The 20,933-nt window shown below is 47.8% G+C and overlaps 1 protein-coding gene across 1 annotated transcript in view; it reads right to left on the bottom strand.

Moving 5' to 3' along the window:
* Positions 1 to 2,592: 2,592 nt before the first annotated feature.
* Positions 2,593 to 20,933, bottom strand: part of LOC130111703 (uncharacterized) — a 31,737-nt gene continuing 13,396 nt past the window's right edge. The window contains exons 5-7 of the mRNA XM_056278972.1: positions 6,783 to 7,024; positions 3,033 to 3,310; positions 2,593 to 2,693 (exon numbers count right to left, since the gene is read on the bottom strand). Coding sequence (XP_056134947.1) covers positions 2,593 to 2,693; positions 3,033 to 3,310; positions 6,783 to 7,024 — 621 coding nt within the window. The remainder of the gene's footprint in view (positions 2,694 to 3,032; positions 3,311 to 6,782; positions 7,025 to 20,933) is intronic.

Below are 20,933 nucleotides of genomic sequence, written 5' to 3'. Positions count from 1 at the left end.
GGGGGGAGGGAGGGGTGTCCACTTGTCTTGCGCTCTTGAGGAAATGACACAAATACGGGGCAAGGTCATTCCAAACCCATTTGGATATTAGCTGAGAGAGAGAGCGAGAGAGAGAGAGAGAGAGAGAGAGAGAGAGAGAGAGAGAGAGAGAGAGAGAGAGAGAGAGAGAGAGAGAGAGAGAGAGAGAGAGCATGTTTAAGTAAAACCCTCAAGAACATTATGATTTATTTAAGCGAGGAGAAAATATGAATAATGTATCGGCTATACAGAGCATGAAACTCTTTTGTACTAATTGTCAGGAAGGCTGGTATCCAGCGCGCGAGGGGTGGAGGGGCTGGAGGACCCAGAGATCACAGGGGCGCTGTGGCTCAAAGCCGCCGGTTCTCCAGCAACAGCCATTGACTTGCAAATGAGCTCAAGGAGGCTAATTAATGGGGGGCTAATGAAAGCAGTGTTAGGCTCAATTGAAGAAATAATCTGGGACCCCCATTTCACTTCTCTGCTCTTATTCTGACTCCATCTCTATCATTTCCTTGCCCTTGCTCCCACTCTCTCTCTCTCTCTCTCTCTCTCTCTCTCTCTCTCTCTCTCTCTCTCTCTCTCTCTCTCTCTCTCTCTCTCTCCTCCTGCAAGTTGAGTTGGCTTGAGCAATTGAAGTTGATTGCGAAACGCATCAATATGTGAACAAAGTTGGTGTGTTGTGTGTGTGGGGGGGTTGTTGGTAGAATTAGCATTTATTTGAAGAGCGACCCCCCTGCTATTTATTCTGTAGCTTTTGGCACATTTTTCTGGTTTTCTACTCCCAGGAGGAGACAGGGAGATGGAGCCGGGTGTTTAAGATGTGTGACGGAGCTCTAATGGCAACACTCTCACTTTTTTCGGCCTTCCCTTCCCTTTTTTGCGCTGGAGAGAGAAGCTTAGGAGAGTCGGGCAGCAGTGAACTGAAAATCCCTCCCCCCAAAATCTCTCTCTCTCTCTCTTTCTCTCTCTCTCATGCCACTTCTTTCTCTGTTTTTTGTCTCTTTTCTCTCCATCTCTGCTCTTCTCCCTCTCCTTGGTGTGGCGGTTAAAGGGGTGGAGGGCGCATGGCGAAGAGTAGTGAAGATCAGACGCGCTGCCCCAGATGCTGTGCCCTGCAGTTGTGTCTCCTCTCTTTGAAGCACTACGACTCCACTCACACCCCCACCCCCGCCTCCACCACCACCACCACCACAATCATCCCCCACCCCCCCAGTCATGCCACCGTCTGCAGGGTCCTGGTGCACCAGCTATGCCGTTGTTTGAAGATGGAGCGCTTCAAACCCTGCTGCTACAGGCACGTATATACCACCCGTCCCAAACCCTCGTGTATGAATTGATGCAAACAGTCATGTGCACATGGACGCATATTACACTCATGCATATGTAAAACTGTACAATCACTGTTTCTTTTTCTAAGCTCCTTCTTGTGACTCTGAAATCTGCTGCTGTCCTCACTCCCACCCACTCTCAACTCTAAGTGTAACCGGCTACAGTTATACTTGTCATTTCAATGAGCTACTAACTTACTAGCTCATTGTACTAGCTCATAGTAACTTAGTAGCTCATTGTACTAGCTCATAGTAACTTACTAGCTCATCGTACTAACTCATAGTAACTGACTAGCTCATTGCACTAGCTCATAGTAACTTACTAGCTCATAGTACTAGTTCATAGTAACTTACTAGCTCATTGTACTAGCTCATAGTAACTGACTAGCTCATTGTACTAGCTAATAATAACTTACTAGCTCATAGTAACTGACTAGCTCATTGTACTAGCTCATAGTAACTTACTAGCTAATTGTACTAGCTCATAGTAACTTACTAGGTCATTGTACTAGCTCATAGTAACTTACTAGCCCATTGTACTAGTTCATAGAAACTTACTAGCTCATTGTACTAGCTCATAGTAACTTACTAGCTCATTGTACTAGCTCATAGTAACTTAATAGCTCATTGTACTAGCTCATAGTAACTTACTAGTAGTAAGTAACCGATTGCACTGGGAAGCATTAAGTGACATCTCCACCTATGCATCCATTGGAGGAGAGAGAGGGGAGAGGCAATGCTGACCGAGATACGAGTGAATATAGACACAAGAGAGGCATGAATGGAAGTCATATAGTAGTTGGATTTTTAGGATCAAATCCAATCTCAAAACCACACTAAAATGAAAAGTGTAGCTTGACACAGTATCTTGTGCAGCATCTTTAACTTTTCAGTTGTGTAATCTTGTCATCTAGGACACTTGCTGGGTTTCTCTCTGGTGGTTCTTCCCTTCACAGCTTCTCCTGGCCTCGGGGTTGCTGTATCATTAGGCTGTGAGAGACCCTTGGTCTTTCTCTGCCCCATGCACCTACTCTTACATCCCCTAGGTATGTTGTACCCCGTCCACCCTCTGCTTCCCCACTCCCCCCTCCTCCTCATCCTCCCCATTAGGGACTAGGACTGAGATGAATGGTGAGGCAGAGCCGAGCCCCCAGACGGGCTGATTTATGGCGCCTCCTTTCGTTCCAGGCAGAGCAAGGGCCCCTGGGGGGCTGCCTGGGGTGCGCTGGGGACAGCCGCCGTCTCAGGCCTGACGGCCCCAGGCTTCGCTCTGCCGTGATGCCAAGTACCAAACGGCCACTCCAGAATGCTCCCCATCCGTCATGTGGGCAGCCAGGGATCTGCCTTAAAGAGTGGAAACACAGAGTGCAGGAACAATAAGAAGCCCCCCCACCCCACCTCCCCTTGCATCTCCCCTTGCACCTTCCCAAAGACATTAATGTGAGGGAAGATGGTACATGCTACCTCCATGCTTTTAATTTGTTTATTTAGCTTGTGGAACATAATGCGACACTTTCTTTAAGGTGCCTTGACAATATCATACAAATTTATTGATGCATCAATTCATTAACAAGGATAAGGTCTACACATATATTATTAAATGATAAATAATCCACTCTTTCCTGCTGCCACAGCTGCAGGCCTGGCAGTGTGACATTGCTGTAGGTCCTCCTGGCCCTGGACCTGGCTGCTGTAGGTCCTCCTGGCCCTGGACCTGACTGCTGAAGGTCCTCCTGCCCTGGATCTGGCTGCTGTAGGTCCTCCTGGCCCTGGACTTGGCTGCTGTAGGTCCTCCTGGCCCTGGATCTGGCTGCTGAAGGTCCTCCTGGCCCTGGGTCTGCCTGCCGTAGGTCCTCCTGGCCCCAGACCTGGCTCTGTGCTGGCTCCCTGGGTACCAGTTCACCAAGCAGGCCACTGCAAATGCAAACCGGTGGGGCGGAGCAGCCAGGGGATCAATCAGCCTAACATGAACATAAAAACAGGTCCAGTCAGGGTCTGGAAGGGAAGCAACTCGCTACGTTAGCGGAGGAGGATTGTAAATCACTACAACTGTTAAACTTACTTAGGTAAACGTGGGTCACACAAGCTGAAGGACTATTACAGAACAGCACTTATACTCAGAGTCGCAGTTTTACTTGAAAAAATATATTTGCTGTTACTGCAGTACTGAGTAAAATGATATCACTGCAATAAATATTCATAGTGATATATACTAACAGTACTAGATGTGTATATGGTATGTACTAACAGATAGCAGATAGGTACTAATAGATATGTACTAATACATACAGCGGCATATCAAGCCACTCTGCATGACTTGCCACAGCTGATACTCAGCTTGGCCGAGAAGAGCCGAAAAGGGACAATTTGCAAATAATCACCAATTATTTTCAAGGACCATGCAAAACAGGTAATTGGTCAGTTCTTCGGGGATGGGTTTTGAAAGGGGAGTGAGCAAAGGCCTAATGATTTTTTTTTGCTAAGACGTAACGGCTTGGGCATGTAAATTAGCTAACCTTTCACTGTTCTGCCTGGGTAATTCTCTGGTAGATTACTCTGCCCCGAGTTGAGGAATACCCACACAAAGTAACACTACATCTTACTGAAGTAATGTTTGCAGTCTCGTCACCCCTGGTCGTGAAGGAGGAAGGGGATGGGGGGACGGGGTCGAGCCAGGCAGCTGGGCTCGGGAGGTGGAGGAGCGGTAACAAGCCACGGTTTCTGGGTGGCGGTGCCGCCAGAAGCTACCGCAGACGAAGCCTCGGGCACACGAGGCAGAATGCACAGTTCAGATGGATTATGTAATACTGCAAAATGTACCGCGATGAAATATTTGCTCGCTTTGTCTTAGCAGAAATATCACACACCCCAAATCAGGCCCAGACCCTGTGGTAATGAAAACAAAAAACCAGAGAGTCCTGTAGGCAGACAGACATACCCCCCCCCCGCTCTTATTAGCTCTAACTGCTTCCTGCCACCGTGGTAATGTTCCCTGACTCTCAGCGGACCATTACCGAGCACGCACACCAAACTGACAATAGGCGAGCGGCAATACAAGAAGAATAAGCGGTGCTGTTCGCTGTGTTATTGGTGTTTTTGAAAGTGTTATTTCAATTAAAAAAACTGCTGATTAATTCAGGACACTTCCCAATTACAGATCAAACGGGCCTCGTGGGGACCACGAAGCCCAGAAGATGGCAGATGCTGCGCACACATTCAGGCATATTTCATATGGCTATGAAATATTGAGCTTGTGTGCGGTGCTGCGGTACCGCCGGGTGTCTGTGTTGTTGGGGCTCTATGTAAATCTGGCGATGACATCCCTGTCGGCAGCAGGAGACTGATATCTGGGACACACTGGGAGACACTGTGGGGAAAATGACGAAATGTGATGCTAAGACATACTGGAGGAGTCATCTCAGATTCAACTTTCCACAGCAGGCGGATAGTTGTGCTGCAGAAAGCTGTTTAACAGAATTGAAGTCTCTCTGTTATGGGGGGGGGGCTACGTGATTTTGGACAGTTTATATTGAATGGTACGCGACATGGACTCAAATCCAACGTACACACGTTGTTACATTTCCTGCCACTCTCTTCCGTTTTGCCTTCATGCTTACCAACGAAGCAGCAACGCAACTAGAATGACTTTTCTTCCGCTTCCGGTGTGGGAAGCTGGCGGCCTCACCCAGCGGCCTAACCCAGTATTGTCCATGCAGTGTCTTTGTCCACGTCTGAGTCTAAGTTTGTGTCGTCGTTTGAAGGCTGGGAGAGCTGGCCCTGGATAGGCGGGGAGACCTTGGGCTGCTGCGTCCTGTGGGCCCAGGGACCACGGCCCTGCCTGGAGGTTTGCCCGAAGAGGAAACACCGAGGGCGGTCTGACAGGACGCAGAAGCCGGGCAGGCTAAACTAACTGCTAGCCCATGCAGACTGGCAGGTCTGACGGTCATCCTGGCTGGCGTTCGTTCTCCTGGACAGTGATTTTTTTGTGTTTTGTTTAGTGTAGATCTCTTTGTTGGTTTTGGATATGTGTGTACTTGTAGTTCTTGGATGTATATTTTGTCTTTGTGTTGCACTGCTGTGCGCCGGGGAAACGATGTTTCGTTTCACTGCATCTGCACAAGTGCAGGAAATGACAAGTGAAGTGTGTGTGACTCTGATTTTAAGAATGGGCACACGGGTGGGGTTTCTTTCTTTTACCCCACGGTCAGTGGTCAACAATACAGCGCCCACAGCGCTCGGTCTTGACGCTGCCATCCCACACGGTGCAGCTTAGCGGGGGCGCCGCCGCGCAGCAGCTCCCCACAGTGCGGAACTCACGGCGCGCATTACCCACCTCCCCTCCCGTGCTATGGCCATGACTCATTTGAGCGTAAGAGCGAACAAACTGCTGTAACAGCTCTCTGGACGGTACTTTGGCTGGTCCAGAGGCGGTGGTGCTCTTCTCCCGGCGTGTCGCCTCCCAAATGAGCCTGCGGCACTTTGTAACCACCGCTTCGCGTCCCACAAGGCAGCGGACCAATAGTGCTGAAATCCGGCGTGACCACAGCACATAAATCATCTTTTAAGCACCGGGAGGAGCAGGTGCGGGCATAAACAGTGTCGACACTGCTTTCTCTGTGATGTAAATAATTTATCAAACCTCCGAACCCCGCCGCTGTTTATTCCGTCCTGAGTCAGTGCGCGTAATCCTCAGACGCCATTTTAGTGGAGGGCCTGTCAAGGCACGTGCATGCGCGCATGCGCACACACACGGACACGCGGTCAATGTTTTAGAGGCGGCCCTGTCTGTCGTCGTAATGAATCCCACTGTGATCACTCCGGCCGTTGTGGTCATCACTCTCTGACCAGCGCGCGTGCACACAGACACACACACAGACAGACAGACAGACACACACACACACACATACATAAACATACACACACACATATACAGAAACATACACACAACCCCCAATATTCACAGGCACATATACACACAGGCACCAACACATGCACATGCACATGCACATGCGCACACACACACACACACACACACACACACACAGGTCCTACAGACTGTCTGCTCATTCATCATGCGACTCCTCGTGGAGTTGCCTTTCAAGCCTGGGGAGGTTGCACGAGATGGAAGGACTTGGGAGGACAGGAGAGGAGGGGGGGAACGGGGGGAGACTCCGAGCATCCAGCAGACAGACAGAGAGGGATGTGTCTGTACAAGCAGGGGATGGTGTCAGTGTGATGAGCCCCGCAGTTGTGTGCTGCTCGGGGAGTGGGTGCGGAGGCAGGGCCGGGAGTGGAGGCCCCCGGGAGCGCAGGATCCGCTCTCCACCCTCCATAGACACCCCGGGAAACCCACCGCTCTCTCCTGGTACCCCTCATTTGTTGCACCAAAACCTTTAATCAGGTCTTACTGCACATTTGACACACAATTCTAACCTGCGACGCGCGTCCCAAGGAGGAGGTTTCCTCCTTCCGTGATCTGTTTCCGTTATGTTGATGAGCGCCTCCGCGCCTTCCAGCCGCGAGCTGGGTGTCAGCTTCCCCACGAGCGTTAAGTGCATATCTAAATAGTTGATGAGCGCTAAGCTGTTGGGGGAACGTGCCGCCGCCGGCGCCTCGCAGAAGAGCGCACACGCGTCGCCCTGTGGGACCGCTTTAAACAACCCGGCGTCCCATTGCTAGGCAACCTGGGAGAGGAGACGGGACCGAACGGTTACCAGAGGGACACGTTGCCATGTTTCCGTTCAAACGCAGCGCGCTTTGTGTGGATGAACAGGATGCACGAGAGGAGAACAGGTGGATGAACATTGTTTTTGTTTTTCAAAAGAGGGAGGGAGGGCTGTTGACGGCTCGGCGGGTTTCATTACTGTCCGGCTGAACGGTTTAGACTTCAGTCGCCGGCCCTCACGTAGCTTGTGATAGGCCAGCCCAGCATCACGCCAAAGCGTGTAATACATCCGCCGGTCCAACGTGTCAGTGTCACGGTTTGCCTCGCTCAGGCGGGAAAAAATACATGCGTGTATGAAGCTGCAGTGCCAGCAGGGGGCGATGATTAACTCAATGCCAGCACAGTCTCCCCACGGAGGAAAACAATCATACAGCATTTTTCAAAATCCCTCCCCTAACCCTAACCCTAAACCAACCCTAACCCTAACCCAACCCAAACCCTAACCCAACCCTAACCCCAACTCTAACCCAACCCTAACCCTAAACCAACCCAAACCCTAACCCTAAACCAACCCAAACCCTAACCCAACCCTAACCCCAACTCTAACCCAACCCTAACCCTAAACCAACCCAAACCCTAACCTGCCTTTACTGGCTCAACCTACACAAATTCGGGCCGATTTTGACCGGATTGCGTCGCTGCCGACCATCGTTCAGTGTCGGGCCCGAATATTAACGTCGGGAACGACAAATGCTCTTGTAGTGTGACATAATCCAAGACCAGCATCAGACGCCCCACGACCCCAACTCGACAAGTGTAGCATGTCAGAATTTTTTTTACATTTTCCATCTAGTTTGACACCCCTGACCGACGCTCAAAGACGTGTTCCTGACGCTGACCAATAGGACAACAGAATGCTCTCTGGCGCGCATAGGTGAACAAAGATGGCGAAGAGCGCTTCTTTCATGATTGACACTTCTTGACCGACCCGCCTCCCCGACGACCTTTTCTTCCGGATTTCCCCCCCTCTTTCTCCCCAATTGTACTTGGCCAATTACCCCACTCTTACGAGCCGTCCCGGTCGCTGTCCCACCCCTCTGTCGATCCGGGGAGGGCTGCACACTACCACATGCCTCCCCCCATACATGTGGAGCCGCCAGCTGCTTCTTTTCATCTAACAGTGAGGAGTTTCGCCGGGGGGACGTAACGCATGGAAGGATCACGCTATCCCCCCCCCCCCCCCGAACAGGCGCCCGGACCGACCAGATGAGGGTGCTAGTGCAACGACCAGGACACATAGCCACATCCGGCTTCCCACCCGCAGACAGGGTCAACTGTGTCTATAGGGACGCCCTACCAAGCCGGGGGCAACACGGGGATTCGAACCGGCATTCCACGTGTTGGTAGGCAACGGAATAGACCGCTACGCTACCCGGACGCCAGGCATTTTCCGTCTAGTTTGACACCCCTGGCCGACGCTCAAAGACGTGTTCCTGACGCTGACCAATAGGATAACATAATGCTCTCTGGCGCGCATGGGTGAACAAAGATGGCGAAGAGCGCTTCTTCCATGATTGACACTTCTTGACCCGCCTCCCCGACGACCTATGGACTCGCGTACCGTCTTGATGACAGCAGATGACGTGATGACGACAGTTTACGACGATGGGTCGGAATCGTACTGTAGTGTGGCCAGGCTGGCGGCCAAGACAGGGCACGAATCTATAGCAGCAGTCTGACGCGGTGCCATCGTGAAAGACAAGAAACTATCGTGCAGTCCGATCCGGGCGTAACTGGCTCATCTATTTGTCGCTGTGGAATGATGGTACTCAAAGTCTACACTCTCGCTGCGCGCGCGCGCACACACTCTCGCGCGCGCGCACACACACAAACACACGCGCACGGGCCAGAGTGTGTGTTGTTGCAGTGTGCGTTTCATTCTTCTCCAGAGAACTGCGAGTTGATGTCCGCGCCGTGGCGGTGCCGGGATGGAGTAGCTGGCTTGTCCAGAATTGATGTCTCTTGAAGGCGTTTTGTTGTTGCTCACCCCTGGACCCCGGGGACCATTAAGCTGAAAATAATTGGCTCTGAATCTCCTCCTTTCATCGATCCTTTAGAGTCAGTGAACTCTCCGAGACACAGTGCAAGTGTATACAGAGAGAAATGTACACACCCACACACAGATTCTCTTGTCTACATGTACACACACACACATACACACACACACACACACATACACACAACTATGTACAAAGATAGAAAGATAGAAAAGGACAGGGAAAAGGATGTGAAGGAGATCATGTGATGGAAAAGAGAAAGACGGGCTGGAAGATCAGATGCGGCCCGAGGATGGTAGTCTCGGTTCTTCAGCTGAGGTGGAATCAGATACATTTCTTCATCTCTAAACGGAGATGGTTTATTTGGAACAGAGCTGGCTAGTGGCCTAACACTTCCGGCCTCTCGCCCATCCTTCATGACGGTCACACCACTTCCACCCACCGTCCGTCCCTCATGACGGTCACACCACCTCCCACTGTCTAAACCATGGCCTGCTGACCACAGGCCAGCGGGCTGCCAACAGAGGGCGCCCACGCTATTCCACACACATGCCAGACAACTATACAAGGAACAAAAATGTCAGTTTGTAACAATCTGTTTAAAATGGGATTCAGTTTTGAAATCTTATTGTGGGGAAAAGTATCTGCCAATTTGGCGAAGTACAAGCGTTTGTTCTTAATTAGGAATCAGGAACACTTTGTCATTTCACCCCCAGCCCTCACATATCCCAAAACTACAAGAACACACATACTAACTAACACATATATCTAAACTAACACATTTATCCAAACTACAAAAAAAAAATCACTGTCCAGAGATCGAAGGCCAGCTAGGGTGACTGTTGGAACTGCCGGTCTGCATGGGCAAGCAGTTAGCTTAGCCTGCCCCACTTCCGCGTCCTGTCAGACCGCCCTTGGTCTTTCCTCCTCAGGTGCAGCTCCGGGCAGGGCCGTGGTCCTTGGGCCCACTGGACGCAGCAGACCAAGCTCCCTCTGCTGACCCAGTTAGACTTGTTTTAAGGATGCCAAGAACAAAAAATATCTGCATCTTATGTTAAAAAAAAGGGACATTATTAACCATTATTTTACTTGGCTTGTGAGAGACAGTTGACCTGTAGTGGAAACAACTGGAATGACCTCACCTACCTGACTAATTTTAACAACTTGTTTTGGAGAAGAACCAGGTGTTCAACAGGCCGACCTGTTCAGATGGAGGTTGTGGTTTGTGGCGCGCTGCGGCATGTACAGTGTGAAAAGGGTTCAAAGAACAGGCTGGGGTTTCTCATAGAGGCCATTCATCTTCAATTACCTCCCTAAATCTCCATATAGTCAGCCCCAGATTTAATTAAATCTGTATCCATCTGTCTTCCCCGTTTCTGCAGTTGCTGGAGGAGTCCACGGCGCCGCTCGGCGCTCCTGTCATCAACACGGGCAGATGAAGGCTGCGCTCACCGAAGAACTGATAGCCACGCACAACACAATGGGGGGTGTTCATCTTCGCTATCGCTCACTCCCTCTCTGGCCTTTACCATGTAGAGTAGTTCATCATTTGAATACGGAATATATCTACGTACCCTGTCCATCCTTTACGTGACATCAAGGTAATTAGGCATCCTCACGTTCGTATTTCAGAGATGACGTGAATTATAATCTTCTGTCCCCACAATTGGAAATAGGTCAGGGATAATTGAATTTGTTTATCATATTTTTTCCCATTAAGAGTAATCAGATAAGTAGTGGGCTATGGCCAAGTGACAGAGTCCTCCACCACTGATGAACCATCACATTAATTGAAGTTAATGGGCAGAGGGGAGAGCAACGGGGCGAGAAGGAGCGAAGGAGGGAGGGTGCATGGATGAATGCATCGGCCGAGTGGCCAAGGCCGTGTTAGTCCTGCTCACATCCTCGCCGGCCAAAAAGGGAGGCCTGTATAGGAGGAAGTGCGAGTGGAGTAATTGAAACAACAAAAAAACCTAGATAAAATCCCTACATGAAATGTTCACAAACAACTGTTTACAAGCTCCTTGGTGGGGAAGAGCAGCTGAGATCTGATCACGTTCTCAAAATTAATACTCATACAGGGCATGAGTGAGTGAGCAGAAATAAAGTCAATTCAATTCCCACATCAGTCAAACAATGAAATATGCTCGCCCGTGTACATCGATATGAATTCGCATGTAAAGGACTTTCAATCTCAACTATAAACTCGGCCGGATCTAATGAACCATGGGAGACCTGGGAAATTCCCAGCAGCACTACTTAAAACTAGCTGCCAAAGCCAGGTGTAGGAACAGCTTGACGGAGATCTCTGGAGGTAGCAACACGTACAACAATCGATAGGCCAGGCTTGGCGGATCAGGGGAGTGGGGCAGGGTGGGTGTTGTTGGGGGGGGGGTGCGAGCTTCACAACCCATCTCCTCTGAAAGCATTAGAGTGTGTCACTTCCTCTCTAGCCGTTGTCTCGTGTCCTCTGAGTGAGGGGCATGCTGAAGATGAAGCCCGTGGTGACAGCCAGACAAACGGTGATTAACCACGGAGAGAGGACGGCCTTCGTGCAGCCTGCCTGTAGAGAGCACTGGCTACACTTTTCTATTCTATTTTCTATTCTCTTCATCGGGTTTTGGTAGGTCTGCGACTTCCCCCCAGGCCCTGTGTGTATGTGTGTGTGTCTGTGTGTGTGCAGGAAGTAAAGTGTGTGATGTTCATGTCTGCGGGGACGGGTATGTATGGCTTATTTGTGCTTATTTGTTTCTGTATGGATCAGTATATACTTGCGGGGACCTTGCAGCAGCAGAGCAGCACAGAGGGTGGTGGATTTGCTGTCGGTGACATCAGGGCCAGCGGGCCCCCAGCAGCCATGTCACTCCTGTCAACCCCGGGTGACCTCGCCTAAGTAATTACCCCTGTCACTCTGTCAAGCTAACGTCTCTACCCAAACCATATCAGTGCCATAACGATGGATAGGCTGATGCTATTAATCACTCGCTGCCCTCTGGTCAAGACGCCTTCCCGGTTCTCCTTCATATCACCTCCCTGGCTTTGTAAGCCTCTGTGTTCAGCATGGTCAGAGGAGTCACAATAGTTTACATTTGCATAATTTCCACTAATTGTATTCTGGGATGACTGTATGGGAGATGGTAACGGCTGTTTGAAAGCGATTTTAATGTAGAGACACCAGATAATGGCTGTGCCCTCTCACCCTGTGTTGTGTCCGAGCCTCATTAGGGTGATCAGGGAATGCCAGTCACAGAGGGCCCCAGCTGGGGTGAGAGGGCAGGGAAAAGCAGCTATTTATCCAAGGATTCCTGTCTTGGAAATATTTCATTATGGTTTCCAAGTCTCCCTAAAACACATTTTGCACTAATGATATTTAGAAACAATTTGCGAAGGAAAGCAGTTTTGTTTTCAACACGCAAGTTTGCTCTTGCTTTCGTCCTCCGCCGTCCTCCTCTTTCTCTTGCTCACCCTCCGTCTTTCACATCTACCAAGCCTGATGTTAACAGCGTGGTATTAATAGTGTGCTCTGCAGCATCTTTCTGCTTGTCTATCCCTTGTCTATGCCCCAGACTTAAAATATATTCCTTAATTAATGAATTCATATCTCTAGCATTCCCGCTCATTTTCATTTGCAAGACATGTAGGAAGATATACGATGCCAGATTCCAGACCTGGGTCAGGTGCAGCTACGCCTACCTCCAGTGCTGACACACAGCACTGTGTGTTGTATTCTAGGAACTGTAGAATTCAGATTTAAGAAAACAGTGGGCAGACTTCAGGGCCCGTGGTTTTAGAGGCTGGGGCCGTAAATGCGAAAACCCACAGGCCCAACTGGAAAACCTGCTGCCGGCAAACTAATGTGAAATGAATCCAGCGTGAACAGGGTTTATGATACAAAGCATCAGTTTACAATTCCGAAATTGCAACGCAAGAGCTAATTTCCTTTGGTGAAATGATGACTTCATTTTATTTTATAAATAATCCATTTTAAATGGAATTGGAACATTTTCCATGAATGGCACACCTGGTCAGTTCTCCCGGCACATTAGTGTGCTGCATTATTCAAGTCAGTTTTATTGGTGTAGCCCATTAACACAAATCACATATTTGCCTCACAGGTGGCTTTACAGTAACACAACATCCTTTCCTTAGACCCTTGTATTGGATAAGGAACAACTCCCTACAAGAAAACCTTTAACAGTGAGAAAAAATAGGAAGAAAAAATAGGAAGAAACCTCAGTGAGAACAACAGAGGAGGGATCTCTCTCCCAAGACAGACAATGTGCAATGGATGTTGTGTTTACACAATTCACACAATACAACCCTGAAAGAGGATAACACAATTATAATGGAATTATAGAATATATGAAGAATATGATGTGGAGGATGCCAAGCAGTGTCCAGATGCCACCGGAACAGCCCAGAACCCGAGCCACATGACCACCATCAGCATGTAGACCTGACAGGAGGACAGACGACACATGCACACGGGGGAGACTCACATCACACCATTCACATACGTGGGGGGAAGAGACTAGGAAAAACAGTCACACCTCGGAATGAGAGAAGGATATAACATTGAAACAGGACATGGATTCATAAGATATATGAAAAAGAATGATGAGGAGGATGTCAAGCAGTGTCCAGTTGGCGACCACCATCACCATGGAGACCTGGGAGGAAGACAGAATACACAAGCACATAGGGGAGACTCACGTCACACCATTCACATACAAAGAATCAGACATCATTCAGAGAGACAGAGAGAAGAGACACGTGAGAGAAGAGAACAGTTTGCAATAGTCAATAACCTATACTCTATAATCTCATCGGTAGAACAGTGGTTGGTAAATTCATTGAGGCAGGAACTGACCCGCAATACAGTACAGGTTGTGAAGCACTCAACTTAAAGGCAACTAATTGTAGGTTAAAGCTAAAACACGAGTTTAAAGACTCAACAGACTGATTGTTTGACGGCAGCAGGAAGGTTATTCCAGAAGAACGGGGCCCGAGGGGCACAAGCGCGTACCACGTAAGACTGAGTCCTTACCGCAGCGGCCTGAGTCTGGCTGGGCCCTTTGCTGCATGTCACCGCTCCCCCCTTTCATGTCTGCCTGTCTCTCAACTATCGCTATCAAATAAAGGTGGAAAATGGCAAAAAAAAAAAAAACTCTTAAAAGAACGGGGCCCGATAGGAAAAGGCCCTGCCACCAGCTGACTTCTTTTTTAACTTTGGGTACATACAGGAGCCCTGTATTTTACAGCAGCGAGCTTGAGATGGAATATAATAAATAATAATAAATTTTACTTGTATAGCACTTTTCGAAACAGAGGTAAAAGTGATTCATAGAACAGGATAAAAAAGTTAAAATGACATTTCAGTTAAAATGAAAAAAAAAACATTGTAAAGAGAATAAAATAAAAAGCAAGAACAAATACCACCATAAAATAAGAGCAAATGGGAAGACTGCAATTTGTTAATTGAAACAATTGCCAAAATAAGAGTAAAAATAAAAACAGTATAAATAAATAAAAACAGATATCAAACATTTGTAAAAGCTTTCATAATAAGAAAAGTTTTAAGACGAAGCTAGAGTCTTGATTAGTCTTAGTTGGACAGGAAGAGAGTGCCATAGTGTGGGGATCTAACAGCAAAAGCCCGATCACCCTTTGTGACAAATCGAGACCTGGGAATAACCAGCAACGCTCCAGCTGCAGATCTTAATGGTCGAGAGGGCGTATACCAGGTCATTATGGAAATGTATTTAGGAGCAAGACCGTTTAAGGCCTTAAAAGTGAGCAATACAATTTTAAAATCAATTCGAAATAAAACAGGGAGCCAGTGTAGGGAGGCAAGCACAGGAGTGTTATGGTCATGCCTCTTTGTCTCGGTAATGAGCCGAGCAGCAGCGTTTTGTACCAACTGCAGACGGTGGAGGGAGTCCTTGCTGATACCTGAGTAAAGTGCGTTGCAATATTCAAGCCGAGAATAAATAAGAGCATGTACAACTTTTTGTAGATCAGCATTTGATAAAAATGACCTAATTTTGGAGATTACATTGAGCTGGAGAAAGGATGACTGAACAACATGTTTGATTTGATAATAAAAACTGAAGTTAGCATCGAATATTACCGCAAGATTCATAGCAGCCTGCTTAACACTACCTGACAGACCACCAAGATTAGTACCAAGAGGGCTGATGGAATTTAGGGGACTGAACAGAATGACCTCAGACTTATCATCATTAAATTTAAGAACATTTTCAGACATCCAGGATTTAACGTCAGAGAGGCAAGTTCTGAGGTTTTCTAGGCCGCTAGGATCTGTGAATTTTAGTGGCATGTATAACTAAGTATCGTCACCATAAAAATGGTAAAATACATCATGATTTTGAATAACCAGGCCAAGAACCAGCATGTCTATAGAAAAGAGAAGGAGGCCAAGAACTGAGCCTTGAGGGATACCACAACTCAAATGAGCCATCAAGGAAGTAGTTACCCAGAACAACAGAAAAAGTTCTGTTGGAGAGGTAAGAGTTTAATAAACTAATGCCCCTTTTCCACTGAGATGTATGTAGGAATGGTGCAGGATATGTATGAGGGCAGTGTGACAGTGGTGAGGTGTGCGGTTGAAATGACAGATGGGTTCAAGGTGGAGGAGGGATTACATCAAGGATCGGCTCTGAGCCCTTTCTTGTTGGAATGGTGACATACAGGTTGATGGACGAGATCAGACAGGAGTCTCCGTGGATTATGATGTTCGTTGATGACATTGTGACCTGTAGCGACAGTAGGGTGCAGGTTGAGGCGAGCCTGGAGAAGTGGAGGTACCCACTGGAGAGAAGAGGAATGAAAGTCAGTAGGACTAAGATGGAATACATATGCATGATAGGGAGGGAGGACAGCGGAATTAGGGTGACGTAGGCATATGAGTTTAAATACTTTGGGTCAACTGTTCAAAGTCTCGGGGAGTGCAGAAGAGAGGTGAAGAAGAGAGTGCAGGCAGGGTGGAGTGGGTGGACAAGAGTGTCAGGAGTGATTTGTGGCAGAAGGGGTCCAGCAAGAGTTAAACGGAAGGTTCACAAGATGGTAGTGAGACCAGCTATGTTATGTGGTTTGGAGACAGTTTCAAGATTCAAGATTCAAGAGTTTTATTTGTCACATACACACGAGTACAAGTTTCGAGTGCAGTGAAATGAAAATGGCACTGATGAAAAGACAGGAGGAGGAGCTGGAGGTGGCAGACTTGAAGATGCTAAGATTTTCATTGGCAGTGACGAAGAAGGACAGGATTAGGAATGATATATATAGAAGGACAGCTCAGGTTGGACAGCTTGGAGACAAAGACAGTTTGGAGACAAAGCAAGAGAGGTAAAATTGAGATGGTTCGGACAAGTGTGGAGGAGAGATGCCGGGTATATTTTGGGAGAAGGATGCGGAATATGGAGCTGCCAGGGAAGAGGAAGAGAGGAAGGCCAAAGAGGAGGTTTATGGGTGTGGTGAGGGAGGATATGCAGGTGGCTGGCATGACAGAGGAAGATGAAGAGGACAGGAAGAGATGGGAACGGATGATCCGCTGTGGCGACCCTAACGGCAGCAGTCAAAAGTAGTAGTAGAATATTTAGGCATGAAAATAAACAAAAGCCCAGAATATCAGAAATAAAACTAACTGAATTGGGGGGCTATAAATTAAGATGCAGAGTAATGGGGGAGGGCCAGTTATTAAGAAATGTAGAATCTCAAAGGAGATAAAATTACCAAAGGTAGCAGGATGGCACTTAAGACCTAACTTATAAAAATCAGTTAGGCCATCCCCTCTTTCAGAGGGCCTGGGAATATAAAAATGTGTAAAATCAGGGGGCCTAGCCTCAATCAGGGGAACAATGTCCCCTGGGGGCCGCCATGTCTCAGTAATCATAAAAAAGTACGGGTTATTAGAAACAATTAGGTCATTAATGATAAAGCACTTATTACCAAGAGCTCTCACATTCAAGAGGCCAAAATTGTTTGGTGTCAAAGCAGAGTGAAAAGCAACAGGAGTACAGCAAATAGGAAGTCAACTGCAGATATTTGCTCCAGATATAAGGTTGTTATTGTTTCTACTATAAAATATGTGTGAATGAGAGGCCTGGTTTCTAATAATAGTCTGTATGGGGAAAACTCCTGGCGAGAGGGTTAAGATGAGGATAGATGAGGTCCGCGGGCGGAACAGTATTGTGGGGTGCCACCATAGGCAGAAATGGAGGTTCCGGGAGGGAAATGTGGGATGTAAACAGTCAGTCACATAAAGAAGACTGTATGGCGTGCTGCAGGTTGGCTGCTAGCATCTGGCTAACCAGACTGTTGGAGTGGACTCCCGAGTTCTGAAAAGGAACGATCTCAAAACAGATTAAAATTGTAAATAAAACCTATATTGTGAGCTCTGCGGGCGGAGATTAGCCTTGTGTAGAGGCTGAGGCTACTGCTGAAACACCCCACTCCACGGGCTGGTGTCGGAGTAGGACCAAAAATAAAAACAGTCTTTCCACAAGTATTTAAAAAGCTGAAAATGTCATTAAAATCCTTTTTGGTCAATTACAGTAAAACTGACCAATCATATCTTCCTTTTTAAATTGGTAGGCTTTGTTATCGCTAACTTTATGACAAGTTCCGCCATCTGCGGTTGAACACATTGATTGATTGGAGTTGATCGACAAAGGAACACCCAAACCAGAGCTTAATTATGTAAGTTATTTAAAATCTAATGGGCTGCCATACCAACTGATTTTGTACTGGCTGCCGCTGCCACTGTTTTGTATATATATATGTTGAGATTTATTCGGGGAAATTGGTCAATATGCAGAAATTACTAGTCAATATGGAAATTTACCATTCATCCGTCACAAGCTGAGCTGGGTTCTATATGGATGACCAACAGTTGTGCCCGACAGCCATTTCAAGCCATTTCTTGTCCGCCGTCATGAGTTGTCTGCACATAAGAACTGTTTGTTATGGGGGATTCGTGTAGTTATTCCCAACCTGGTGAGGAAGGAGTGCTTGTCATGCTGCATGACGCACATCTTGGCATTGTACACATGAAACGCCTGGCAAAAAGTTATGCATGGTGGCCAGGTATGGATGCAGAGATAGAGGAAACGATCATAACCTGCGAAACCTGCCAGAGGTCATGTTACGTGCCACCTACAGCACAGCTGCATCCTTGAGAGTGGACGACTAAGAAATGGGTCCCACCTACACATTGACTTTGCTGGTCCATTCCAAGGAAAGACATTCATCATCGTAGTGGACTCACACTCTAAGTAGTTAGATGATGAGTTCAATGTCGCCCTCTGCAGTCGTCAGCACAATAAAGCTCCTCTTTGCAACTCAGGGGTTGCCAGATGCCATCGTCTCTGACAATGGTGCCTCCTTCACCCCTGCAGAGTTCCAGCAGTTTGCCTGGCAAACTGCTGGCATCAGGCATGTGACCACAGCGCCATAACATCCCAGTTCGAATGGCCAAGCTGAACACATGGTCCAGACAACCAACGAGACCTTATCCAGGATCACTGTCGGTGACTGGCAGACACGTCTGGCTAGATTTCTGCAGTCCCAGCATGTCACCCCTAATTCATCAACAGGTTAAAGCCCTGCCGAACTTCTCATGAACCGATGCCTGACCACAGCCCTAGATCGCCTTCATCCTGAGTATGAGAGTGAGATGTACCACAAGCAGGAGGTGAGCGCGGAAAAGCATCAGATGACAGTGTGTACATGAAGAGTTATACTGGGGCTCACAAATGGGTCCGGGGTGAAATTGTCACTGCCCACTTTCATACAGAGTGCAGACACCAGACGGGCAGTTGAATCGCCGCCATTTGGATCGGTTGCATGGCTGGGTAACTTCAGGCACCGATACGGCCTTAAAAGAGTCTAATGATCATGGTGGCCTGCCACCTGAAGATTCACCACCTAAATCAGCCATGCCTGCAAGGCCAAGAACACCACAGGATGCCGATACCACCAGGCCTGGTGAAAGTCCTGAGCCTGTGGATGTGCCTGAACCCACCACCCCTTTACAGCGCCCTGCAAGAGAGTGCCACCCACCATGGCACTTAGCAGATTTTGTGAACTGGGGAAAGTGTATCGGGTTTTCATGTTAATGCGCACGTAGTTATACTCTTGCGCTGATCGCGGAGCAGGAAGTAGGTTGCAGAGTGTAATACAGCCAACGTAACTGCCACCTGCTCAAGTTATGTACGGTGTTTGCCCTAATATGTTCAGTAAAAGTTCGTTAACAAATAACGTCTCCCCAGTCTTTTGACGGATCTTGCAACTTATTAACAATATTGCTTGTTTGTGGTGGTGGGTTCCCATAATGCTATAAACCCTGTTCCCTGTCCACAGTTCTGAAGTGTCTGTCACTAATGATTGCTTGGCTGTGTGTTCGCAGTCATGATGTGTAGGCTTATGTGAAATTTTGTTGGTTTTGTGTGGTGGGAAGGGGTGGCTGTCGTGCATTTTGTGTCTGACATTCTTGCGTAAGAAGTGGGGTTGTTGTGAAGCATCTAGTATGCTGGTGTAGTGTTCTGTGCCTGTCATGTCTCACTCTCAACCTTCACCGCTGGCAAACAGAAATGCGAACAGGAGAGCTGAGCACGTAAGTCTCTACCTGCTAGTACATAGCCTCTCCGACAGCAAAGCCTATGTAGCGCCCCCTCGTGGCGACAAACGGTAACTAGGTACACCTTGGACCTTGGTTGAACTATAAGGACTCGGAGGAGGTCAGACTCCTAGACGTGCGGTACGCAGGCCCATCAGTGTGTGGATATTCCCTGATGCCCACGAACCAGCCCCCAGGTATGCGTTAGATAGTGCCACTGCCTAGTGGATACCTCTGGAGAGGAATAGGCTACAGAAGTAAACCCCTACACAACATCAACGTCTATGGTGGTGTTATGTTTTTTTGTTTTTTTTGTTTTTCTTGCCCTTTTGTATGTGTTTAAGTGGGAGAGTAGTGCTGGCATCGTGTGTGGCTGCTGCTTCTCCCTCTCATAGCCTCCCTTCCCATCCACCCCTGTATGTCTGTGTTATGTTTATCTGTTGTCTTGTTTCACCCCGTTTATTGTAAAGCGACCCTGAGTGTTAGAAAAGCGCTATACGAGTTTAATTTATTACTATTATTATTATTATTATTACATGATCTAACTGTAGCAGTATCTAAACAATACCCCCAAACATAATGGCGTTAAGTTAATTGTTTATTTACTTGAAGTTTGTTTAGATTTAAGTCAGTTTGATGGTTAACTTTTGTTTGTGCCTACAGTAAAATGAATGAGTCGTTACCGTTTTATTTTATTTTACGGAAATGTGATTTATTTACAGAAAAACTCTGCTAAAGGACAATAACAGTATGCCGTGGGATAAGACGAGTATGGCCCGCTAGCTAAACAGCCCCTACAATCACGATGAAGAGGATTTCTCTTCATCATGATTGTAGGTGCCGAATCCAGTTCAAATCATAAATCAACAGGCAGTTTCAACCATGACTGAAAAGTTACTACATGGGCTAAATTCTTACCCTTCCTTCTCTTCTGGAAAAATCCATAAAGATTGAGTTGTTTTTTTTTCCTGCAAGCTCCGCCATTTCTCCTCTACTCGTCACTCCCCCCTTTAACTTGTGTCACGTGACTCAGCGCCGACTATCTGACCCTCACACACACGCGCGCGCGCACACACACACACACACACACACACACACACACACACACAGAGGCTGTTATGTTATGAAGACTATCGGACATTTACACACGTTACGTTTGTTGTCGGGCTTCACATGGGCTTACATTTAAAATTATATTCGGGGCCGGGCTACACTCAAAACGT

This window comes from Lampris incognitus, chromosome 1 (assembly GCF_029633865.1).
Source record: "Lampris incognitus isolate fLamInc1 chromosome 1, fLamInc1.hap2, whole genome shotgun sequence".
Taxonomy (NCBI): Eukaryota; Metazoa; Chordata; class Actinopteri; order Lampriformes; family Lampridae; genus Lampris; species Lampris incognitus.
This window is presented reverse-complemented; position numbering and strand designations above follow the sequence as displayed.